Genomic DNA, 25281 nt, shown 5'->3' on the forward strand with positions numbered 1-25281 from the left:
CATACATACAGACCCACACCAGAGTCACTCTACCAGAACCGAAAACATACTCTTCTGATGAAGGCAATAATTGCAACACAACGTTCATCTTCATCTGTTTAATTTTCAATTATTCCACTTAACCAGAGCAAGGGCATTATACACAGAATGTCCTTAGCCAGAGCTAATCCATCAACTTTGCTCAGTAACATACATAAATCAGTAAATACAGCACAGGTTTTTGTACTCTTTTTATGACATATAGATGATTCATGGGATGCCCACGATGTTAAGAGATTCTTACACCTATAGCATGTACATGTATGTAGGTTTGCCTATGCATCCCCGCTTATAAGTGATAAAATTCAAACATTCACAAATGACCATTTAGTGGATGTGTTTCGTGTCTTTGGAATTTGAATGCCAATTCTTACCAGATGTTGAATACACAGGCTAAACACTGATTATGGGTTGGTTCTCAGATGTCACAGCTGTTTTAAGCTACTTAACCATTTCTACTTCTGTTTTGGAAGAAACCAGTAGAGATAGGATTGAGGGACGACTGGCAATATGAAGATCACAGCTCTGACAGTTCTACACAGGACGTCGGGGCACAAAAGGCGTCATGCTTTACTTTAGCATGTACATGTTTTACTTAAAAGTAAGACTCAACAGAACAACCCTGTACAGCACATGCAGTTTTCCCACAGTCAACTTTGTACAGCCTGCCATGTCACATACAGTACAGATATCAGTTAACTTCCCTTCCCATGCATTTTACGCACAGATTAGTCTTGTTTATTTGTCGTGCAAAGGTCGCACGCATTGCGATTGACAGCCTTGAAAAAGTCTTATACCATGTAGTTAAAACTTCTGTAAAAGCTGTGTAAACTGCATGCACAATTGCCTGTGGCTATCTATAATGCATAACCACACACGGTCAAATGAACATCTAAATGTTATACACGTGACGAGAAATGAAAGTTATTTAAATGAAAAGTGCACAGCTTTTGCAATGCACGGTATCGCATTTTGCACAATTTTTTTATCGTGATTCGCATTTTATCGTGTATGCAGATCGGAAGTTAATCGAGATCTGAACTGTATTACTGTACTACAACACCCCACATTTAAACAGTACACATATTATTCATTTCACAGCTCATCTGCCAGCTGCAGTGTCCGGAACTTGTCCAGACTGTAGAAGGCCCCCTTCACCAACCGTCCACCAAAGTAACGGCCGTTAAGATCTACCACAGCTTTAATGGCTGCTTCTAATCTTTCAAACTCTACAAATATTCTGACAGCCTCATCCTCTGGTCTTCCTGGCATCTGAAAAACACATACAAAAAAATCATAAGGCTGTAGCTGGGCATTGGGCAAAACTGGAAAAATTTTGCAAAACCACCACAATCAATGTCTTGGCCAGGTTACGTACCTCAAAGATGACGACCTTGTTGACTTTACCATATTTGGCACACTCCTCAGCTGTTTCAGGTTCAAGGTCCTCGTCAACCTCTCCGGGACCTACCATGTTCTGCAGGGTTAAAGGGCGAGGTCAACAGGTACAACCTTGCTACACGTACTTGATATCTACAGGTCTGGTTTATGTGTATTAATGGCATCCAATGCTCTAGCATTTAAATCTGTCTTTACATCATTTGATGAAATTTTGTCACTCATGACGGACAAAAATTGATGTGGAAAGAAATGTCATTAAAATAAGCTTAGTCTATCAGTAAAATTTGCCCCTTAAAAAGCAGGGTCAAGATTTCAAAATTTCCCTGGAGGAGCAATAAATTGTTACAAACAAAATTGAGATGACGGAAAAAAATTTGGACTGGCTAGTACAGTAATGCAATCAATTGTAATTTGATTTTGTGTGTTAACAATATTGCTGTGTGCTTCACTGTTAAAAGCTTGACAAGACATTTGTCTTTGTCAACAAATTGTAACTAGGCAACGAAATCCACCTTCTCATCCTACATTCTTCTACGAGAACCTAACAAGCCTTACCCGTAACACAACCACCTTCGTCGGGTTCTTCATGATTTCTGTGATGGAGTCCAGCTCAGGTTTAACAACTGAAACAAATCAAACACAAGAATGTCATGGTCCCCTACATTGGAGGGAGCAATAGCAAAATATCTGACATTGTAGTGATTGTGGTGATTGTACACTTCATAGAATGCAAGGCACTAAGTATATGAGAATTTGATTTGCAATCTGTCTAGTCCACTGGTAGTGCTATGTGTTCAACTCCCATACTCTTTCCCAAATGCTGTGTGTTAAGCAGAGAAAGCAGTATGTGCCATTCTTTTAAGTTTAGGGTATGACTTGACTGGGGATCAAACTCACAAACTACTGAATGCACGGCAAACACTCTACCCAGTTGACTCAAAAGCCAAGAAGACTCAAAAGCAAAGAAACGATGACCAGTACCAGTACCAATACCAGTATTTGTTGTACCTTTAGGCTCCAGTGTCCCTTGGATGATCTTTCCTCCCCTCTTGCTGGTTTTCTCCACTTGTAAGGCTGTACTGATGCCCTGTTCAGACTTGCCCAGTCCCTGACCCTCCCGGTAGCCATACTTTGCCATGATACGACTTGCCGCCAAACCACCAGAGCCACTACATCAGGACAGAATAGGACAGAAATTCCAATGAAATAATCGTCATCGACCATTTGAAATAGCCCCAAAATGAGCCATGTAAGGAGTACTATTATTATGGCATTGATAAATAGCTGGATACAAAACCGTGTGATAACTGTTAGTTTGAGTGCACACTGTGTGATAGGGATAGTTTTCACACAGTCCGGAACACTCATATCGAACGTTATCGCCTTGGTATGACAGAAGTCCCTGTACCCGATGGTCGCTGCGAAGCTGCTGCCAGGTGGTGGTGTCGTGGATCTCTCCGGATCCCGTTCCTCCTCGTCCCGCCGTTTGGACTGCATGCTGAGCTTGGCCCGCCGTGCGAAGGCCTCCTCCCCGGAGATACGCAGGTCCTCTCCTGAATCTCCTACTCATCAGGCAAATACTCGTCAAACATGTTTCACAGGAATGGATTTTACAGACTAGCACATTAAAGACTATTAGCTACTGCTAAAAACAAAGGGCGACTTAAAAGGTGAAATTTAGTGACTTACTTTCAGGTGTATCTAGGTTTGAAGGCGGGGCAATAGCAGCTCCTCCATAATTACCTACAGTGGTGAATAGAAAGAGACAAATGCATTCATTTCAAACTTTGTAATTTTACTAAGGCCTCGCCAATGTAATATGTTGCTTCTCAGATTAAAAACAGAGAGAAAATGTAACTTGACAAAATTTGTCCTTCCAAAAGCAGGAAATGGTGCCTCAGAGGGTTATGAATTTTCCAGGAAAATGCCAGATCCCCTAATATAGTCATGTCTTTGGGGCTCACTGGTGGCTTGCACCACAGACCCCTACACCCCTATACTGTAAACAAATTGTGGTGAGAACCCTTACGTGCCCTCTTAATTTCCACGTAGTGCATGTATTCCCACAAAACTTTCAATAACCTCCCACTTACTTGATCGCGGTTTTCTTTCAAATGGTGGCTCATCATCCTGAAGGCTGGGGGGAGGGGCGATCGCTGCACCGCCGAAGGGAGCTGGAAAGGGAAACAACTATGAATTTGGGATCATCTTCATGCAAATTCCATGCAGGAACCAATTCCACAAAGTGCACAGGTGATAGCTAAGGCAAGAACCATGGGACAACAGCTATGACAAGTATTTGCTAAAACATGACTTGAATTGACTGAGTGATATCAATAGGGACTCATATAACTGCATGGACTCATATAACTGCACCTGCTTCAACACAAACATTGGAGAATCATATTTATCTATACAGAACTGCTTCTGCAGACTCACTTGATCTGGGTTTTCTGCTATAGTCGCTGTCATCATCCAGGTTGGGGGGAGGGGGGAAGCCTGATCCTGAGCGACCTTGGATGGAAAAAAAAACACAATCAAACATCACTGAAATCACTTTGCATGCTTTTAACATTCTGCAAATGTTGTGATCATGCTCATATCCATGAAGGGCGATTCCAGGAGCATGATGGGAAACATTCTGTAACTGACACAATGAGATGGTCGCTTGCCATGTCCATATTTGGGTCTTTCAAGCGACGTTACACGACGAGACTAAAATACCAGAGCATTTCAGAAGGTTCACTAACGTGATCTGGGTTTCCTCTCTTCAGGAGGGTCATCGCTGGATCCAGAGGCTGCTACAAAGCCGCCTGGTCATTGGTCAGACAACAGGTCATGTGATCCAGCACAATAAAAGCCTCATACACTGTATCCTTAGTCCCATTTTTGTAAAAATATTGGTCACGATTCTTTTGAAGCATTTTGCCTTCTATGTGAGCACTTCGGCATGCTTGGAAAGTCTGACCCATTTTACTGCAAGACTAAGCTTTTAAAGGCATCCAATGCAATTTCTGTGTGCACAGCAAAACAAAAAAATTTTCAGGATGAGGAAATCCTTCTGATACTGCCATTTTATTGCCATTTTTTAGCACATTTTACTTTAAGCATCCTGCTTTCAAGTGTTTAAATAGCTTCAAACCAAGTCCCATTATTTTTTGGTACCATCAATGTTTAAACCTCGCTCCCACCAATAAATAGCTGGAAAAAGCGTATGATATGAAGCAAGCAACCGTTTTCTATCAAGGTGAGTGTGGAGTTTAAATCAACCACTTACCTCCACGACTGGGCTTCCTGCTGTAAACATCCTCGTCATCTAAACTGGGAGGGGGGGCGATGGCAGCACCACCGTATCCAGCTGTGGGAGGTACACAGAACAGTGGATAATTTATACAGTACTCATGATCTCCAATAACTTCCCATCTGCGTGCACATAAGATGCAATTAAAAGCAGCGTATTTATGTTTTCCTGGGAGTCAACTAACCTCCTCTGGATTTTCTGTTGAAAGTCTTTGGCTCTTCATCATTGTTTGGTGGTGGGGCAAACCCTGGAGGTGGAACCATGCCACCTGAAACAACAGCAGTACAAACATTATACATGTATATCTCAAACAGACAAAACCATGCCATACTGGCTATATATGTATAACATGGTGCATCATCATCATCTATTTTAATTCTAAAATGATAATTTGAAAAGCTGACCTCGCAATCCTGAAACTTTCCACAGATACATGTAAATACGTGTACATCTTTAATTATTTCATAACTATGCTTACCACTACCAGATCTTCGTCTGTCCCGGTCATCATCATCATCACGGTCGCGGTAGCCCGGGAATCCACCACGACGTCCGCGGTCCCGGTCAAAGTCATCATCGCCATAGCGGTCTCTTCTGTCCCGATCTCTATCCCGCTCTCTGTCTCTGTCCCGCTCATGGTCCCGATCCCTCTCTCTGTCCCGATCTCTGTCTCTCCGCCTCCTGGGTACATGTAGGAAACATACCAGTTTAAATTCTTTCCTCACTTGACCCAAGTGAAAACAAGCTTTATTTAGGTACGTCCTCTCAGATGGGACATAACATTAGAGGTCCCTTGTTTGAGGAAAGCCACGCCTCAAGCATGTTAAAGAGCAAGTTAAAGATGGTGAGACTGACACACATATTGAAAAGATCAGGGTGCTTCCCAGTATGAGAGGTTGAAACCTTACTATCCTTTCTTACACAGTCTGTACTTGCTGTACAAAACTGCCTAAAGCCTAAAAGGTGGTTACCATTTTATGCAAAACAAACCAACAAAGCCTCACCTGTCTCTCTCGTCCACGTCCCTCTCTCGCTCCTGGTCTCTCTCGCGCGCCTGTTTCTCCCGGAACTCCTTGGCGACCTTCTCGTAGTCATTGGGGAAGAGCGGGTCGTACTCGTCAATCACGTTAATCAGCGCCTCCTCTCCGGGAATGGATGCCGGCATCTGACTGGGGTCCTGAATGATAGGCAGAAACAGGTTTTTGCTCTTTGGGAGAAACAAAACAAAAGAGCATAAAGTTAATATGTGAGAAGACAAGAAAGCCAAGCTCCCTTTCAAAATGTGACAAGAAGTCAATTCTTTCTCACAAAGATCACAGCAAATGTGCTCAATGTATTTTTTATTAAAGTCATATCTAAAATCACATCTGAGAAATGATCTCTCAGTACTCAACATGATGATACGTTACACAAAATTGAGATAATGGCAAAAATTTCAGGTTGGTTAGAATACCCTTTTTTTCAGTAGTACTAGAGAGAGGAAAGTAAATGTGGTTTATACTAACCACTCTGGGATGCTGTGCAGGTCTGTTGAAGGAGAGGGTGGGAGGGGGAGGCATGTCCCGTACTACAGACTGTTTGCCACTGCTGCTGCTGCTGCCGGCTGCCTCCGCTAGCTCCTCCTTCACTTTAGCACTGCCCAGGGCCACCACAGGCGCTACTGTAGCAGTCCTGGCCTTTTGCTACACAAACACAGGAACACATTAGAATCTTAACATTCACAGATTACTCATGATAAATGTTAAGCGACTTTCCCATAGAATAGTAAGAATCACACTAAATCTACTATCACAATAAATCTAAAACCATTGCCATTATTTCTTTTATACTTCATAGCTATATAGGTTGTAACAGTCCATGCAGCAAATAAAAGTCCACATACACCTACATGTTACATATATAATTGAGTAAAAACTGCATGTAACATGTGTGGGAAATTAATTCTGATGAAGATGTTGCCTACCCTCTGAGCCTGGGTGAGAGCAGCTTTCTTCAGGGCCAGTTGGGACTGAAGTAACTTAATTGATGATGACCAGCCAGCTGAAAAAATGGACAGTGATTAGTGATGTTGTATACATAATCTTAAAAAAAATAAAACTATAATTTATATAAAGTATAAAAGTCAATTGCCTCTTTTTATTGTTACTAAAACACATATTTTCATATAACATGTAACGGTTATACATGTACTTACAAACATCTGCACTTGTTTTCTTGGTGTCATCCTTGGCTCCTGAGTCCAGACCCAGCCCGTCATACAGAGACATGGTGAAGGGATGTGCTGGGCTGAGGTGGCTCTTCACTGGGTTATCAAACTAGATTGATATAATAACGTTAATATTGAACATTAAAAAATTATTAATCAATAATAATATCAATTATTCGAGGTATTAAATTGTGGCTGGTGGTGTTGTTGTAACACACACTGATGGTAAGCCGGTATATTTGGGTTCTTTGGAACTTCGTTTTACCTGTTTTCGGTCGTGCTTGTGTGTTCGCAACTATACTACTCGTAGGATGGCGCCTGTTTCACACGCCTGCATTAATGACATCGCTGTTTACTAGTCATCAAATAGATAGTATACGTCACATGTGTAACGTCACAGGCGCAAAATAATGTTAAGTGTCTGAATTTAAAGTCTCTTACCTTCGATCTTGGCTTTTCTATGTGTAAAAGTTTCTTTTTTCGACTGCAAATGCAGCCAAAGAAGCGAAGACTGCTGCCGAGGCCCCTTATCGATTTTGGAATTACCAGCGTTATTATCTTTCTGCCTGATGTAAATGTCGACTTGTATACAATAAAAGTTAGCTTATAACCAACGTAACATATTTATATTATCATTTTTATACGTGATGAATTTATTCCTTCTCTTTTTTGTATCTAAAACAGATAATGAGAGTGGTAGACTGGTCTACTTTTATTCAGGCATTGATTTCGCAATACCAGACACCTGGGGTCAGGACCTTTTTCACAGACGAAAAAGTGGGGAGGGCAGCTGTAGATTTCTGCAAGTCTTCAAAACCTCTGTCTTTTAGTTTCTGGCAGGAATCTGTGAGGTTTGGCAATGAAGAGGATCGTAAGCAAAGGAGACGCACCTTACTACTATTTGAAAGTGTTATTGTAAGAGCCGGTTGTTTTATTTCGTAACTTGTCAGGGCAAGCATGCTTGAGGGTCTGCATGCCCTTTTTCGTTAACCGTTATGGGTTATTTTAATTTACCGTTAATCGTTGCCGGCCCGCTCTAATTCAACGTTAAGCGTTATCAGTATATTCCTCGTGAAGCGTTATTGGTCGTTTTAATTCAACGTAAAACGTTATTTGTCATCCTGAATTCAGCGTTAAACGTTAATGAATAATTCTTCGTTACGCCTAATTTTGCCTATCAAAGTGCAGGAAAATGCGTCATTGAAGGTTTAAAAATACAAAATTTCCCGGGGGAGAATGCCCCCGGACCCCCTTACATTGCTCGCGCCTTTGGCGCTCGACTCGCGCTTCTGCGCTCGGTCCCTTCGGCTCTAGCCAGAACCAGTTTACCCTTCAATTTCCGGGAGTTTGCGGAGAGTTACAGAATTTTTTTTACGAATCCGTCAACCAATCTCGAGTAAAATATGAAAACATCAGAAGGACCGACAAACACTCTCAACACCATGATTTGCCTCTCAAAATGCGGGAAATTGCGTTTTTGAAGGCTTAAAAATCCTAAATTTCCCGGGGGAGCATTCTCAAAATCCACCGGTAAAACTGGGCAGACTGAAAAAATGCAAGCTGGCCGAAGTCGACTCGGACACCCCGGTATTTGTGGACGCACTCGGGGACCAGGGCAGGTGGGAAACACAGGGAACACATACCTTTTATGCATGCTTCATTACATGTATTAAAGGTATACGTAATTTTGTCAGTGATCACCTTTTCTCACAAAGCGAGATACCAAATCCAGTGCAGCTCGAAAAAAAAGCCTGTCAATTTACCGTTAAGCGTTGCCGGCCGTCCTGAATTTACCGTTAAGCGTTATCGGCCCTGCTGAATTTACCGTTAACCGTTGCCAGGACCCCCCCATGCAGACCCTCATGCTTATGATTTTTGACATGAAAAAATATTCTGGGTTTACTTGAGTCTAAAACCCCTTATTCTGTATATATTATTCTGAAGTATAGATGAAAAAAGTAACAATAACTTAACATTTAACAGTTATACATATCACCTAGCTAGTGGTAGAATTTTTTGCATATTTGATATTGTGGCAGATAATATTTTTCACGACCTTTTTCACTGTTTAATCTAGCCGTGGACGACTCTGGTAATCCTTTTTGCATGATAATGCCGGATACAGATCCGGCATTATCATGCAAAAAGGATTACCAGAGTCGTCCACGACTATGTTTAATCATGCTATATGGTTTCTTATTGTTTCTTCAGGGAGTTTGAAGACAAGACAATGGCTGTTGATGTCTTAACGTTTAGAACTGTCATAATGAAGGCCATGATGTCCATGTACGGAGAGGTAAGAATTTAAGGTCTCATTGATTGAGTTTTTTTGTTACAAGGTGGCATAATGAATAAATGCATGCCTTACAATAAAATATAAAAAAAGTGTTCCTACTAGAAGTGATCCAATAGGAATTCTATTGATATCAGGTCATTCAATGTTGAGCACATAATACTGTACACTATATAATAAATCAGCAATGTTCAGGGCCTGTTGTCAAATTTAACTCAAATTTGATGTGAATAGAAATGTAGATGTAGCCGAAATCTAGTCTACCAAACTTCAGACGGTTGAAAGTTCTGAATGTGTGACAGGGGGTTGATGCAAGGCTGATATAGTTACATAGCTTCTTGTTACACTTACAGGTTGGCGCTGCTGTTCAAATTGATATCCTGAAGTATGAGGATAAGACCATCTCAGCCATTTTAAGGGTAGCAGGCAGGTATGTCCTTATTCCATGATATTTGATCATAAGCCCTGTTATAGTTGTGGCAACTCAGGAAGACGCTTTTATGAATTTGTATGTAACTTGGGTTTTTGGGTACAGTACTTGCTTCATAATGACTTCCACCAACACAGAAAGATGAACTTTCAAGATAACATTGAGTCTTCTTGCTTATTGACAGTAATATGGTGAAGCTGTGGGGTGCCCTGACAATGCTGAGTTACTATGATGAGAAACCATGTGCCTTCAGGGTTCACCAGGTAAGAGTAAAGCATTCTACATTACATACAGTGTAGAAGAAACATTTTTACTGAGCTTTTATTTTAGAGTTTTCAGTTGAGAGTTTGCAAGACTACCTGTAGTAACAGTCTACATAAACTAACTCAGTACATGGACCGGTGCAGGTTAGATACAGGTAGACAGATCCCTTTTACTTGCACTTACTGTCTAACATTGTTATGATAACATTAGGTTGATAATGAAATATTGCACTTTTCTATGCTGCCAAGTGCTGACATGTGACAATATTTTTTTTTCAGGTTTCTCCTTTTCTTATGGCTTTTGCAGCATCTAGCAGACAACTACTCTTACACACCGAGTGATGAAGTACATTAACAAAGTCTTTCTGGACAAAGAGTTACAAAGAGTTTATTTTTGTACATGTATTGATATAATAAAATGTATGTTACAGCACTACAGGTCCTTTGTGTTTTTGTTCATTTACTTAGCTTATACTGTAATTCACTTTATGTAACATCACGGTAGCACAGAAGTTTCACGGTCTGTAGAAACATTATTGGATTATTATTGTTCACGTAACTATATGTTCACGGTGGCGACAGCTGTAGGAAACAGAAAGTCCAGGAATTATTTGTTAACTGTAATGATAAGTTCACTGTGCAGAAGCAACAGTGAAAACAGTGAACATATCAGTACAGTGAACAAATCAGGAATTACAGTATTATATTTACAATAAATTATGTAAACATCAACTATTGGCACAAAAGACAGTAAGTCTTCAATATCTGTAAAAACATTATTACATTATTATTATTATTATTATCATTAACTATTTTGTATTTACAAGTTCATCTCATAATCTTTGTTCTAAGTCATAGACATCCATAATCTGCTCTATGATGTTCTTAATCTGTTCTTCGGTGATGTCTTCAGAGAACACCTGCAAGAGGGGAAGAAAGTATTAAGTCTTTTTGATACATGTAATAAGAAGTTGTCTCACACAATACAAAGTGTATTGTACACTAATTACCAACACGATAAACATGATTCAAAAGTACATACTAGTATACATTTCACTTTTAATGGTTTTGGGAATGATGGAAAAGAAATTCTGGCTGGCTAGAACACTGTTACAAATCACACCAACCTTCCACCATTTAGTCTCGGCCTGGTTGTTGAGAGGCACTTCAATACCGTAGCACAGCAGGCTGAAGTACAGGACGGCTACTGCCAGGTGCTGGGCCTTGTGCCACAGACACACCTGGGGTTGGATTGGATCTTTGTTATACAACAGGCAGACATATAAATCTGAATTTGGTACATGTACAAAAATGTATTTACAAAGATTGGCTCCATAAAATTTATATACAAGATCACAATTATTATACACTATTGTCAATTATTAACACGAAAATTCACATCATAAAAGTATGTTCTCAGGGACATAACGTTTTATCCTCAGAAAACCATTTACTAAGTGTTAACATGTAAAAGAAAGATGTACATGTATCAATACAGTATTTACATGTCACATCTGGAGTTCACCTGGAGGCTGGACAGAGGTCTTGTGTCTTGTATCAGCCATGTTAGAATGATCATTCAACATGATCGTGGGCATTAAAGGAAGGAAAGGTGCAGCATAGTCAAGCGCAGGTCTCATGTAGATGTGTAGACTGACTTACCTTCCCGTGGTACAGGTCTCTCAACATGGCCCAGGCAGTGTCTCTTATAGGTGTTCTCTCCCAAACACTCCGGTCCATCCAGTCTGCAAGGGACTTGAGGTAGTGGAGAAGGTACTGTGGAATAAAGGATGTACAATGTAGGTTTCTCAACTTTCATCATCCATACTGATACTGCTAACAACAAATCATACAGGACATTGAGGGTATCTGAGTAGCCTGACCGGGTAGATGGGCCAGGTACACAGCCCGGCCTTTTCCATGAACCCTTACCTTATGTGGCAGTTCTTTGGTGACGTTGAAGCCCAGGGTTCTCATGATGAGGAGCTCACAGCTGGCCATGGCCTGTCTCAGGTCTGACAGCTCTGTCTGAGACTCCAGGGGAGGCTTGTCCTGGTGACGAGTCCTGGCAATCATCACAACACAATTATGTTCAAATGTCCATCTACATATGAAGAATTTTCCAATAATGTTTAACTATGAATTCAGCATGACTAATAATGTGCTACATTTAAGTGATCAATTATGCTTCTGGAAGAATTTTCCGACAATGCTTAATGCTGAATTAAAGTGGCCACTGGCCAGCTACGATTAGTGGTGAAGTGAAATGAAGCTATGCCTGACGAAGGCATGCAGACCCTTCCAATTGAAAAATTTGACATTGTTGCTGGAATGTCAAGTTCTGTATAGTGTTGCCATTACAATGTATATCTATAGTGTGGTTCGCTCATTGGCATTGTCAGTATAAGCCCTTATGTTACCATGAGAGTAAATGCTGCACTAATCTCAAAAGAGTACATTTGTACTTAGTACCTCATCAGTAAGACCTAGCATACCTGTAACAAACGTTGATGACATCTCTGATCTTCAAGTGTTCTTCTTCCACCTTGGAAGCCAAACTAATGGCTGTCATACCTATAAGCTTGAAATAAAACAGGAAATGCTTTTATTAGTTTAAATGGGACTAGCTGGTATTGAATTAAAAGGCTCTGGCAAAAATAGGTTGTACAACTTGAGTGCAGCAACACTTTGTCTATGTTATTTTGAATTTAAAAAGTCAATCTTTTCCTCCTGACATCTGCTTGTTTACATTCATATGGTTTTCAACACCCAATAATGGAATAAAAAATGTAATGCTCAGTGTGACGAAGTCTGAATAAACCAATAACCAAAACTTTGACACTTTTGCATGGATTAAATCATTGCTAGAGAAGATTAACTAAAACTGAAGGAGCTGTTGAGGAAGAGACGAGTTCTGTGCTCAGGCCACTCGAACGACTGACTCGAGGAGACCTCAACAAGTACAAGTACAAGTAAGAAGGAGCATTACTCACATAAGGGTCATAGTCCTGTAGTCTGCAGTGAGAGAAGAACCTGTGGTAAATGATGGCTGCTGTTGCCATGGGAACAGATGTCATCCTGAGTTTGATTCCTGACAGAGAAAGCAACACCTCGGTCAGATCTACTCTGTATGGTGATATATAAAAAATTGAATGTCCTAATTCTTTATGTAAATTCCTCAATCGAATGCCCAGTTGCCACGATTGGTAACTGTGACAATAAAACACCTCTTACCAGACTCCATCATGAACCTGACTATTCTGAAGTGAACCAGCTCATCATCATCATGGTGACTCCTCCTACGTCTGCTTGGATCTTCTGTCCTTGTGGCCTTTGACATCAACGTGTGATCCTTGCGTCTCTATCAAATGAAATCACATGGAAACAGTTTAGCTTGTTTTTTTCAATTTTATTTTAATATTTTATTTCACCTGGAAAAACATATAGATTCTACTCTGATGTTAGCAACAGTGAACTTGATAGCTTCTACCTTTCAAAGAAAAAACGCCCCCCCCCCAAGTACCATCCAAATCTATCAATTTAAACATTTCAATCACATGTATAGGATTATTCAGCAACTTATAACAATAGAATTCAATGCACAAATGGATGAGACAACGCACATGGAGTAGGATGCATGAGAAAATCATTATTTTCCAAAATAATAATCAAAACAACAAAATCAAAATTTCCTGACCATGGGCGCCGCCATGTTTGAATCCAAAACGAGGCTACCGGACATGCGCAGTCAGTAGCATAACCGCCATTTTTGAAATCATTGTTTTGGAGTTTGGTATCGGAGTTTTGCAGTTTGCTGACTTTGTTTTGGGGATTTTGTGCGCTTTATTCACTCAAAGGGAACATCAGTGGCATCGATCATGACGTCGGTGTTGGTAAGTTTCTTTGTAGCTTGTATTCGGGTCAATCTGGCACTGGTAAATACGATTTGTTTGTAAAATTTATGTCAGCTAACCTAAGGTAACGCCAACACAAAGTGGGAGGGGGGCACCACCATGACCTTACAGACTGTCAAGTTGAAGTACAAGGTAGCCTAACAGGGCCAACTACATGTAAATCAGATAGGAGAATCTACCTCTGAGTCTCATATAACACGATTTAGTCCGTACTAACCCTTGATCCGGATGTTAGCTAGAACACTGAGCTGGGCAGCAAGATAATTTATTTCTGAAGTCATAAAATCATAATATAATTTCTCATAAATTTGTGTACCTTTTCAGGAGGACCCTACCCTGGAGAGACACTTCAAAGGACACAGAGACACAGTCACCAGTCTGGACTTCAACCCTAACATGAAGCAGCTGGGTAAGACTAATAAGGCAATTTCTGTCAAATGCTCATGCTAGGCAGTTTTAGTGTACAGGCCATCTATGCCATGATTTGCACCACCCTGTGATAATTTTAGCCCCCTACAATGCCTTTCAACTAGTGTAGGGGTGTTTCTTTTTGGGGGATAATCTTGTATGAAGTTGGATGTGTTTTTACCCAAAGTTGATTTGTTGTTCCTCCCCAGCCTCAGGCTCCATGGACTCCTGTCTCATGGTCTGGAACTTCAAACCACAGATGAGAGCCTACAGATTCGTCGGACACAAGGTATCTCTTGTTTCTTTATTTTTTTATTCACAAAAGTATGTAAGCCAAAATTTTTGCTAGACATGTGTCAAAAATATCACACTACCCAACCAGTTGAGCTATACCCATCCTGTCCCCCAGCTAGAAATTTTTTAAAAATGATTTCATGTTTCAACTGTGATAAATAGTTACTGTATGTTGACTTGTTCTCCAGGATGCAGTAATGTCTGTGGTGTTCTCTCCCTCTGGACATCTGGTGGCATCAGCCTCACGAGACAAGACAGTACGGCTTTGGATACCCAGTGTGTAAGTATAGAACATTTCACCATGAAAACTTGCAAAAACTATCAGAAGAGTATCGAAATTGCTTTTCCAAACTCTGATGCAAAATATCCATAAGCAGATATAACATGGCTGACAATTGTTTGGTCCTTACTTTGTTACAGTAAAGGAGAGTCCACAGTGTTTAAAGCTCACACTGCCACAGTCCGGAGTGTGGACTTCTCCCCAGATGGACAGGCTCTACTCACATCATCAGATGACAAGTCTATTAAGGTAGTACAACTGTCTCTTCATTTTCTATCTTTTATGATGGTAAAAAAAGGTAGCTATAGTCCCATAGCCTGTAGTTAGCTTGGCAAAGTTGAATATTGTTTGAAGCCTAAGAATCATACCAAGATTTTGTTTTGTCAAGATGTTGAGTTGTAAAATACTGTTTTATGTGAGGTGATGTTTCCTGCTGCAGGTCTGGACCGTCCACAGACAGAAATTTCAGTTTTCTCTCAACCAACACATGAACTGGGTCAGGTGTGCCAGGTATGGGAATAATTCTACTGTGTTGTAGTTCTTTTCTTGCAATACAGAGGCACAACAATACTAGGGGGTTCTGGGCTACAGTAATACTGAATGAGCACCATATTTTTGTAATGTTTTAGTGTAAACATTTTCTATATTCAGGTAGAGATTTTCCAAGATTTTTGGACATGACAATATGATTGGATATAGTCTTGAAGTGTTTGTTGTTTTTCCTTTCATGTGTCAGGTTTTCTCCAGATGGACGTATGATAGTCTCAGGAAGTGATGACAAGACAGTCAAGCTGTGGGACAGGAACACTAAGGAGTGTGTACACACCTTCTTCGAACATGGAGGGTAAAGAAACACTTATTGACTTTCTATCTACCTACCTACCTTGTCCCTTGACCTCCTGGTCGTAGGGGGGGGGGGGGGGCAAGGCAGAAGCGAGGATGGACAGCTGTCTCAAGACCTCTGTCCCTTGCAGCGGTCATCCTTTTGACTTCATACACATATAAATGCACTCACAGGGCTTAAAATCCCTTTATCTACATACCTGCATTGGTGCAGGTCCAGACAAGTTTTAGCTGCACTGACTTCCTAGATCCTGGTGCATTGGAATCTCAGATTTCTTGTTTTTCCTCCAGATTTGTGAACAGTGTAGCGTTCCATCCAAGTGGCACCTGTATAGCAGCAGCTGGTACAGACTCCACAGTAAAGGTGTGGGACATCAGGACAAACAGACTACTGCAGCACTACCAAGGTAACACTTATCATGCTATAATTTTTTGAGACATCAAAAAAATATTTGACATTTTTTTAAATATAAAAGTTGTACTGGAGATCAAGCATAGTCTGTGCTGTTTGGTGGAGTTACAATGTTTGGTTGGATTATGGCATAGAAAAGGTTTCGTGCAAAATGACTTCAAGCTGCAGTACTCCTTTGTGTTGATAGGTGTCCTTCCTACATTGCAGTCTTTTCTTTGTGAATTCGAAAGATGGCACATTGACTTTCCTTCTCCCCCAGTCCACACTGCTGCGGTGAATGGCCTGTCCTTCCACTCCTCTGGAAACTACCTCATCACAGCCTCCAACGACTCAACACTGAAAATCCTGGATCTTCTGGAGGGGCGACTGTTCTATACATTACATGGCCACCAGGTAACACCACTTCTGCGTTTCATTTAAAGGCATCAGAGCAATTTCAAGACAGCAAAACAAAAAATAATCTGGATAAGGAAATCTGTCTGATATTGACATTTACTGACATTTCTTTCACATGTTTTTCAACATTTGCATTGTCTGTTCTCCAGGGTCCAGCCACAACTGTTGCCTTCTCCAGGGCGGGTGACTTCTTTGCTTCTGGAGGTTCAGATGAACAGGTAAGCTTGTACCTGCAATTTTGACTTTGACTGCTAGGTGGGGTACCCGCACTGGCTGCACCAGTGTTAGTGCAAACAGCAGATTGAAACCAGTTCAACAATTGCCTCTTCAGCTGTAGGGATATTGGTATGATGGAAATCATCATAAATATTGTATTTTAAGCCTTTGGTGGAAGATATTTCTTAAAACCATACCAATTTTCTTAAAACCATGTCAATTTTTGGTATAGGTGATGGTGTGGAAGACCAACTTTGACCAGGTAGACTACAGTGAGGTGCTGAAATCTCACAAGGCACAGAATGAACAGCCTCAGCCTCCTCCTCACATCCACGACATCCCTCCTCGCTCCCCACATACAGTCAGACAGGTCCCCAGGCCTGCTGTACCACAGGTCAGTCTCCTCCACACATCCCTCCCCACTCCCCACACACACAGTCAGACAGGTCCCCAGGCCTGCTGTACCACAGGTCAGTCTCCTTCACACATCCCTCCCCACTCCCCACACACACAGTCAGACAGGTCCCCAGGCCTGCTGTACCACAGGTAAGTCTACACAGCCCCAGTCTCCTCCACACATCCCTCCCCACTCCACACACACAGTCAGACAGGCCTGCTGTACCACAGGTAAGTCTGCACAGCCCCAGTCTCCTCCACACATCCCTCCCCACTCCCCACACACAGTCAGACAGGCCTGCTGTACCACAGGTAAGTCTGCACAGCCCCAGTCTCCTCCACATATCCCTCCCCACTCCCCACACACAGTCACACAGGCCTGCTGTACCACAGGTAAGTCTGCACAGCCCCAGTCTCCTCCACACATCCCTCCCCACTCCCCACACACAGCCAGACAGGTCCACAGGCCTGCTGTGTACCACAGGTCAGTCTGCACAGTCCATATCTTACTTCTCATCATAAGATCAAGAAACTCAATTTTGCAACTATGTGGGTCTTCTCATGCTGTTTCTCAGTTAACTTTGCTGTTGCCTTGCTAATACAACATGTAGTTGGACATCTTTACACTCTTACCTCACATTTTATCTCTAGTAGGTAGCATCTCGGAACTTGAGAGTTATTAAGTATCTGCTTGTAGAGTTGTAAGGTTCCTAGAGATGCAGTAGAGGTTGATATGAGTGGTCGTCATGACGTCACAGCCAGCGATGTAAGCAAAAAGCTGGGTGATTTGTCTACCAATAATTTTCATATGTCTTGAAATAACTTTCATGTATATGATGTAAACAAAGACAGCAATCACTTGTATGATCCTAGCTAGTTTGTAGGGATTGTTACATATTCTTAAATAGCGGTAGAGTTGTGAAAGAAACCCAGTCTAAAGTGCTTGTGGTGTGATTCTGGCCCTGTGTTCCTTAGCTTGATGCGCGGAGTGAGCCCCGTAACCTGGAGGTCCCCAGTCCTGAGGTGGTTGATGTAGGGCCTGCCCTCTTCTCAAACCCACAAGTATGTCCACTTCCAAACTCTCTTCCCTCCATGTCATAATACACAAGTACAACAGGGCTGACACATGCAGAAATTACAACTAGCAGGGCTTGAACTCCTTTTATTCAGGATACCTGCACTGGTACAGGTAAAGTTGAAAATTACCTACACCAGAGCCACTGTTGTTGGCTGGTGTTCGGCTAGGTCGGCTACTGTTCGACTGCTACAGCCGAATGTTTCAAAATGTTTCAAACATTCAGGTGTGGGCGGGAGGTGGGGCCATTGTCGGCTGGTGTTCAGGGGTCAGATTTGGCTCAAATTTAATTTGAATTCACGTAGAAAGGTGGTCCTGGCTTAAATCTGGTCAGACTGCTCCAGAAGTTCAGCCAACCTTAAGGTTGTTGTTTGATTGGTGATGGGGGGAAGATTCTGTATGTGTCTGTGACAAGGTCTTTATCTGCACACCTGGTTGACATGTGAAGACAAATCATGCCCTCCAGGTTATAATTATTATCAATTATTTCAGCGGATGGCAAGATTAATTGGTTTGGGAGACGCCATAATGACGATTTGTTGGTCTCAAATTATTTTGCCCCATTAAACCCCCGTGCATTTTGTCATGATGATTAATTGACATGTTGTCATGTCTGTATCAGGTATCCACAATACCCGGTATTTATACAAAAAAGGGAAACGTGAGAAAGAAAGAACTTGAGAACTGTCACATGATATCAATCTAACATTTTTCCATCTGTCTCTGGGTTCTTTGTACATGTTGTATGTTTGTTTTGTTACTGTGTTTGTATGATTGTGTGTTTTAGAGTTGTCAGAATTTCCAGCCATTTTCTTCATGGTCCTGTTCCATATCTACTAGTATACATTTTTAGGGCAGTTTTACTTACAGAATGTAACTTACAACAGTTTTACTTACAAAATTAACTTACAACAGTTTTACTCACAAAATTATGTTACTACCATTTTACTCACAGAATTAACGTATAAGTCTCACACAAGTTTTCCATACAGGTACATCAAAACCCTGTACTTTTGCCAATGTACAGGGATACTAAAATGTTTTTCTTCAAGAATCCCACAAACATTGATATAAAAAAGAAGCAATATTGATTTTCTTATACACAACATCTTAGCTCCACTGATTTTATTTTCTTTCCAAAACTCCTCGAATAACCAAACCCTGTTCTTTGTACATGTCGTATTTGTTAGGTTTTATAGCTCCATTTAAATCTACCTTCCTAGATGTTTTGTGGCAATGTGACCTTCGTTTCACACTACACAAAGTGTGAAAGTGGTGTTTATCCCATCAGGTGTTGATGTGTTGTAAAAGGTAGAAAGCCCACAATTACTGAGGCTTCTGTAACAACCGGGGACATATAATCAGCTCCTGCTTCTCAGAGCACGGCTATCTGGAACAAAAGTGTCCATTCACGGCGACCCTGCTGACCTGGGCCCAGGGCGACGGTTTATGGCAGGAAGTAGTTTACGTTCGGTAACCATATCATTACGCACGACACCAGGTGCAAAAGGACACAGATTCAGAGACATAAAATGTACATATAACACACAATGCAGTGCTCGAAATACCACCTGCATATTATGCAGGTTTAGTGCAGGTAAAATTGGAGCTGTGCAGGTATTTCTGATGTCTACCTGCACCAGTTCATGTACTGGGTTTATATACTGTATACCTGTTGATGTATGTAGATTAAGCTGTATTAACTGTTACCAACTATGAAGTAAAAAAGAATTAGGAAATTGTTTCTGAACAGTTCTTAGTATCACCCATACTTCCTAAACTCCTGTTCTTGCAACAGAGTCTAGCCTGTCAGGTTTTTATTATGAAGAAAAGGACAAACATAGAAATGACCTGTGTGTAACCTTTTGTCCATGGACCTCTCCTGTTTAAGTACTACCAATTACACATTATTTCCTCTCCTACTCTGTAGAAGTAAGACATTCTTACCAGCCTGATTACAGTTGTTAGAGTTGTTGCCATAACACAGTAATGATAGGGGGCGCCGCTAGGACGGTCCCTCCCCCCATTGTCTGTCTCCTCAGCATCCTGGCAAGGCCTGGTTGGTAAACATCCCTCAGACAACACCACGTGTGTTTGTGGTACCTGGAGTGTTTGCCGAACAAAGTTTAGCTGAACTTCAAGTATTTTTACTATCACAGCCCCAGCTGGTACGAATGTGACGTTGTCGAGGTTTTCGTGCCCGTGAAATGTTCTCAAAAGAATCGCAGTAATCAAGATCGATTAAACAGTGATATCTGTATTCTGGTGTATAGATAAGCCTGTCAGTCAATTGCCTGAACAGTAAACAATGTTCATATGTCATGGATATAGCCCTTATCCTGTAATAGTAAATCTAGATCAAAGTACAGTCAAACTTGCCCAAGCAACTACCTGTATAACTATAAGCCGACCATCTGGCCATTGCGACTGCTTTTTCTTGGTCCTGAATTTGCTCAGGTTTTACAGTCAATTTGAATACTAGTATGTTGCAATCAGAGGAGAGGCACTCCTCTAATATCAATACCGGGTAGTGCAGTTGCTCCGGATATTGATATAGCTAATACCATACTAACCACATAATTAACTTTTATAGGACAGATTTTAGACTGTAAAATTTCAACATTTAATGGAGTATGACAATAGCTTAGCAGGAAAAACCACTCCTAATTGTTAATAGTTGGCATTATCAAAAAACTGATATAATATCATACTGTACTTTTATAGGACAACTTTTATAGGACAGGTTTTAGATTGTACAATTTGAATGTGTGTAAAAACCACTCCTATGTCAATAGTGGGTGGTGCCAGGAAATTAATATATCATTCTATCATTCTAACCACATGTCATTTTAGCAAGAGCAAATATGTGTGTAAGGGACTTCCTATAGTAATACTGTGATTTAGCCTTCTGCACTGTCTTTCAACCAACACAGGGGTGTTTCTTTTGGGTGAAAACCCTTTGACCATTGATAACTTAGAGAAAAAACAACAGTACCACAATTTGACATTAGAATGAAGCAGAAATTAGTGTCTCAAATGGTTAGGTGTTTAATACATTTGTACTTTAAAAAATTTGTGGAGAAAATTAATCTGACCCCCCCAGTGGTCATGTCTTTGGGACTTGAAGCATGGCTTGCGCCACAGAAAATTATCCATGAATCTGTAACTGACCCCGACGCTATGAATAAAATTCTGCTCGTCATATTGTGACTCAGCCAGGGAGTGTCTCCTTTGTTTTGAGAAGGAAAGACCAAGTCCTTCCCTTGCCTTAGGCTCATACAGTATCATGATGAATCATATGATAAATGTACTAGCAGTAATGATTAATCATCCATATAAAATATAGCTGTCAGTACTTCAGGAGTCAAAATGGCTACTCAGTAAACTGAGATCAAACCTTCAATCTAAAACTTGTTGATGATATACTGTATTGTATATTCATGTGCTCGGAATCAGTGTAATTTATATATGGCACAGTTCCCACTATGCTGTGAATGTTGTAATGCCTAAGGGCATGAGGATTTGTCTGTATTTTGTCAATATCCAAACAAATATTTTCTTTGTCTCTTACGGTTTTCCATGGGTCGTAGCATTGGGAAAGCAACAACAAACCAAAATGGAAAGAAAGCATGATTATTGTGTTGTATATTGAAGACTTTGTTAGACATAGTACAATTTAATGTGTTCAACAAAAAAGTTTCAGTCTGGCTAGAACACTGGTGGTTTGACTCTTCTTGTCCCTGTCCTAAGTTGACTCTGAGAGTGTTCGTTACTGAGCGAAAGGTCAGGGAGACATCATCACAAAGCAGACAGTCTTCACAATTAAGCTGTGTAATCACAGCACATTACAGTAACAATGGTCGCATTCACCACACCTCCAGCACAGGCCCACCCTTCCGACCACAGCCTGACATTTACCACGGTTTCTCAAGACCCAGCTCAAACAATGGACTCATATTACTCGTGAATCTACTCTGTGTTTTGATTAACTCTTTTTTAAAACTATGATATAGTAATTCTCCAAGAGCCACTATCGATTTAGACTATGTAATCAGATTTTTGAATTGTAATTCTACCTTTTAACATTCATAATACATGTACTAGTAGTAGTATACATTTTTGTTGAAATGGCTTCTTAGAACATGCCTTGCAATTCAGCCATCAGGGCTATCAGGAAGGTCATCGGTATACAGTATGTTCTTTAATAAACCAGTCTACAACAATGGCAGACACCAAACACGTCAGTTATAGTCAAGTTTAGCAGATACCGGTGATAGTAGCTTTAGGGATTTCCCGCTGACATTTGCACACCTCTGAAATTGATGAGAGACAATTACCGGTAGAGGGAAGGGAGTGGTTATCATAGTGTGTAACCTTTTGTATAAGCTGTCCTTCCCTGCTCAACGGATGTGCGACACATTGTGTAGCTTTACTAGTACTGACGGAAGCAACCAGTGCTGAAAGCTTGTCTAGCTAAATATATAAGAGAAGAAGCCATCACACATCCATTTGGGGATTAGTAAAAGGGAACTAGGCTTTGGTGTAATAGCACAGGGCCAGTAGATAATTATAAAGTCCTTGAGCAAGGCAAGTAAATTTTATGGATAATAGACTCCAAATTCCGTGCAATAGAGTGAAAGATTCAAAGAATTTTTTTTTTTCATTTGGAAACATATAGAAAGAAATGAGTAGTATTTCTGCAGATGTGGTACATGCAAAGCATTAAGACTGCGCTGACTGATATGTTATATGTCCACACTTTTGTTTGAATCACTTATTACAATGTATGTATCACTCCTGTATTGTGTATAATTTCAATGTTGTTTAACAATGCTTTTTTATTGATGTAATTCGGGGAGGGAGCTGGTAAAGGTGACCCACCTGTTCTCCCTCCCCTTCCACACATCTGGTGGAGAATTTTAGTAAACAAATTTCTGAAGTCTAAGTCATAAATTTCTGTGTTTTGTAGACGGCCGCGGTAGGACAGAATGGCGCGGTGTCCCACAGCCTGGCCGACTTCTCTCTCACGTCCGCTGATGTGGCCATGAGGGAACCGGAGCACGCGGCGCCCCCGCCGTCTGTCGGAGCCACCCAGCCCCTGGAGAGGCAGACCATCCCACCCCAACTGGCCAACACGCTGGAGCACATCGTAGGGCAGCTAGACGTCATCACACAGGTAGGGTGCTACTTTCTCAAATTATCATGTTGAAAGTTCATCTGTGTTGGTAGTAATCATAGTAAAATGTTGAACTTGATTCCAACACCAGGATTCCAACACAAGTTTCTGTCTCAGTGCTATATCACGGAATGGCAAACTTTAGGTGTATTAGAACATTTTTGTTACCATGATGTTTCATCAGGGTTGGACAAGTCCCATTGCCCACTTGCCCAGGGCAAGTAAAACTACTGTTCGGGCAAGTGAATATCACCCTGTACTTGCCCGATTGGGCAAGTAAATTTTTTGGATGCAAAGTATAGCCCCTCCAGTATTTTATCTAAGTTTCAAACAATTTTGATAAATAAAGTATCCAACATTATAAATTCTATAACAATATAATTTTCTTTCTGTTAGTACGGTAAAATTCATATTTTGGGCAAGTGAAATGTTGGTTTGGGCAAGTGGAAATGACCAGGTACTTGCCCAATAGGGCAAGTGGAATTTTGAAAACTTGTCCAACCCTGTTCATGACATAGAGGATTAGTGTATTGGTATTAGGCTTTTTGACCCCCAGTTCAAATATGAGCTTTGTCTGTATTCACTAATCTGATCTTTAATGTTTTTCTCTAAGCGGTCTGATGGGCCTTTCAGATTGTATGCTACACAAATCTCACACTTAATCTAAATGTTTTCAGACTGTGTCTATCTTGGAACAGAGACTGTCCATGACTGAGAACAAGCTGAGAGAAGCCCTCGACAACCAGCAGAAGATCACACTACAAGTCAGACCCACTGACTAGAAACAATTTTTAGACATGGTCTTCATTTCTTCTTGTACAGGCAAAATTAAGAGTGAAGGTTCCTTTCTGGTATTATCTTTAAAGTTAATCTGTGTTGGTAGATTTTAGTAGTCATTATGAAGCAAGTTTGAACTGTGATTTCCAACACATGAAATTTTCAAGGAATGAGCAGTCCACTGCTTCTGTGACATGTAATGCTGATGACACACAGCCTGGAGACCAGATGATCATCCCTAAACAAAAATGGGGGCGCCACAGACTTTCTGCAACACATTGATTCACTGCTCAGCAAGTCACGTGTGTCATCTGCATAACATGACATCAAGGAAGTTGTGAATTGCTCATTCCTTGACAAAATTCCTTGGAGTTGTACAGTAAAAAATTTGCGCAAGTCCAATTTCCTGCATTGGAAAAACAAGTTTAAACTCGCTTCACAATTCTAATATTGTTAAAACACTTTATGGAAAAGGCAAGGGGTTTGCAGGCACAAAGTGTTTAGATGTAAGAATGAAACATTCCTGTAAGATAAAGAATCTATCATAATTCATAATTCCATTTGTATTGTATTAATTATAGATTGTGGTGGGATGATATAATGTCTGGGTACCAGGCTTTCAATTTTAAACTACTTTTGACATTATTGTAGATTACAGATAAATGACAACAGTGAGTTTCATGTCTAGTGCCTTAAACATCACGATGTGGTAGTATATTTTTGGGTGGTCAGACTCATCTTCACATACTATGTCCATATGTAGTCATTTGTAAAAATACAGCAGAACTTCCCTGTGCGGTAGACACAGGGTCAGCGTGCATATTTTAGCCTGTTCAGATTATTCTCAGGACCCGCCAGTAGCCATTCAAAATTATTGCCTTACACTTTCAGGTGGTTTAGTTGAGAGGAGTATGAAATGTTGTATTTCACATTGTTGTAACATTTCAAATGTGTACATACCAGTAGATCTAGTTTTCATGCACATACTCTAGATATGCATACAACAAGTTGTGCCTTATAATTGTGCCTTTTGGAAACCGTAGAATAAGAAGGTGCGTAAAACTAGTGAGTCTCTGTTTTGGTGTGTGAGGGTGTCAGTTCTATTTAATAATATATATAACATCCGTGTTGAGTCTTTTCTGTTTCATTCTTTTTACTTCC

At 40.8% G+C, this 25281-nt stretch overlaps 4 protein-coding genes across 8 annotated transcripts; 2 read left to right on the plus strand and 2 right to left on the minus strand.

The window, feature by feature from the left end:
* Nucleotides 1–97: 97 nt before the first annotated feature.
* Nucleotides 98–7495, minus strand: LOC109477280 (splicing factor 45-like). 3 transcript variants are annotated; one of them, XM_019778375.1, is made up of 17 exons: nt 7389–7495; nt 6936–7056; nt 6705–6781; nt 6247–6423; nt 5746–5918; nt 5220–5422; nt 4926–5009; nt 4718–4798; nt 4191–4253; nt 3880–3954; nt 3534–3614; nt 3130–3183; nt 2849–3002; nt 2449–2609; nt 1996–2063; nt 1418–1516; nt 98–1311 (listed from the first exon to the last, which is right to left on the minus strand). In XM_019778375.1, exons 2-17 carry the CDS (start codon nt 7006–7008, stop codon nt 1135–1137), a joined length of 1800 nt encoding a protein of 599 aa, XP_019633934.1. In that variant the 5' UTR covers nt 7009–7056; nt 7389–7495; the 3' UTR covers nt 98–1134. The 3 variants fall into 3 exon arrangements, with proteins under 3 accessions (XP_019633934.1, XP_019633933.1, XP_019633935.1); XM_019778374.1 differs by having other exon boundaries at nt 5746–5948; XM_019778376.1 differs by lacking the exon at nt 4191–4253 and having other exon boundaries at nt 5746–5948; nt 7389–7494.
* Nucleotides 7496–7614: 119 nt separating this feature from the next.
* Nucleotides 7615–10368, plus strand: LOC109477294 (ribonuclease P protein subunit p14-like). The gene is made up of 5 exons (XM_019778396.1): nt 7615–7862; nt 9159–9243; nt 9594–9670; nt 9855–9933; nt 10213–10368. The coding sequence occupies exons 1-5, from the start codon at nt 7807–7809 to the stop codon at nt 10273–10275; spliced, it is 360 nt and encodes a 119-aa protein (XP_019633955.1). The 5' UTR covers nt 7615–7806; the 3' UTR covers nt 10276–10368.
* LOC109477290 (cyclin-related protein FAM58A-like) lies at nt 10300–13688 on the minus strand. 2 transcript variants are annotated; one of them, XM_019778391.1, is made up of 9 exons: nt 13631–13688; nt 13168–13294; nt 12927–13024; nt 12429–12514; nt 11866–11998; nt 11596–11709; nt 11061–11174; nt 10635–10853; nt 10300–10407 (listed from the first exon to the last, which is right to left on the minus strand). In XM_019778391.1, exons 1-8 carry the CDS (start codon nt 13673–13675, stop codon nt 10767–10769), a joined length of 804 nt encoding a protein of 267 aa, XP_019633950.1. In that variant the 5' UTR covers nt 13676–13688; the 3' UTR covers nt 10300–10407; nt 10635–10766. The 2 variants fall into 2 exon arrangements, with proteins under 2 accessions (XP_019633950.1, XP_019633951.1); XM_019778392.1 differs by lacking the exon at nt 13631–13688 and adding an exon at nt 13557–13626.
* A 5-nt stretch (nt 13689–13693) lies between these two features.
* LOC109477283 (POC1 centriolar protein homolog A-like) lies at nt 13694–25071 on the plus strand. 2 transcript variants are annotated; one of them, XM_019778381.1, is made up of 14 exons: nt 13694–13826; nt 14172–14256; nt 14465–14544; nt 14738–14829; nt 14970–15078; nt 15269–15339; nt 15566–15673; nt 15964–16079; nt 16344–16477; nt 16630–16698; nt 16929–17090; nt 18068–18154; nt 23137–23343; nt 24021–25071. In XM_019778381.1, exons 1-14 carry the CDS (start codon nt 13812–13814, stop codon nt 24123–24125), a joined length of 1440 nt encoding a protein of 479 aa, XP_019633940.1. In that variant the 5' UTR covers nt 13694–13811; the 3' UTR covers nt 24126–25071. The 2 variants fall into 2 exon arrangements, with proteins under 2 accessions (XP_019633940.1, XP_019633941.1); XM_019778382.1 differs by lacking the exon at nt 18068–18154.
* Nucleotides 25072–25281: the final 210 nt, after the last annotated feature.

The sequence above is a fragment of the Branchiostoma belcheri genome, unplaced genomic scaffold (genome assembly GCF_001625305.1).
Source record: "Branchiostoma belcheri isolate BF01 breed outbred unplaced genomic scaffold, Haploidv18h27 scaffold4, whole genome shotgun sequence".
Classification (NCBI taxonomy): Eukaryota; Metazoa; Chordata; class Leptocardii; order Amphioxiformes; family Branchiostomatidae; genus Branchiostoma; species Branchiostoma belcheri.

Bases quoted from the DNA above. Each gene is read 5' to 3' on its own strand.
- LOC109477280 (XM_019778374.1), bottom strand. From the start codon at position 7,008: ATGTCTCTGTATGACGGGCTGGGTCTGGACTCAGGAGCCAAGGATGAC. The intron at 3,184-3,533 runs GTAAGTGGGAGG...TCACCACTGTAG, and splicing joins TGAAAGAAAACCGCGATCAA to GTAATTATGGAGGAGCTGCT. The intron at 2,610-2,848 runs GTACAGGGACTT...GTCCTGATGTAG, and splicing joins AGCTTCGCAGCGACCATCGG to TGGCTCTGGTGGTTTGGCGG.
- LOC109477294 (XM_019778396.1), top strand. From the start codon at position 7,807: ATGAAGAGGATCGTAAGCAAAGGAGACGCACCTTACTACTATTTGAAA. The intron at 7,863-9,158 runs GTAAGAGCCGGT...TTGTTTCTTCAG, and splicing joins TACTATTTGAAAGTGTTATT to GGAGTTTGAAGACAAGACAA. The intron at 9,671-9,854 runs GTATGTCCTTAT...GCTTATTGACAG, and splicing joins ATTTTAAGGGTAGCAGGCAG to TAATATGGTGAAGCTGTGGG.
- LOC109477290 (XM_019778391.1), bottom strand. From the start codon at position 13,675: ATGTCCGGTAGCCTCGTTTTGGATTCAAACATGGCGGCGCCCATG. The intron at 12,515-12,926 runs GTGAGTAATGCT...TTTTATTTCAAG, and splicing joins TACAGGACTATGACCCTTAT to CTTATAGGTATGACAGCCAT. The intron at 11,999-12,428 runs GTATGCTAGGTC...GATGATTGCCAG, and splicing joins GTCATCAACGTTTGTTACAG to GACTCGTCACCAGGACAAGC.
- LOC109477283 (XM_019778381.1), top strand. The intron at 16,080-16,343 runs GTAACACTTATC...CTTCTCCCCCAG, and splicing joins ACTACTGCAGCACTACCAAG to TCCACACTGCTGCGGTGAAT. The intron at 16,478-16,629 runs GTAACACCACTT...TCTGTTCTCCAG, and splicing joins ATACATTACATGGCCACCAG to GGTCCAGCCACAACTGTTGC.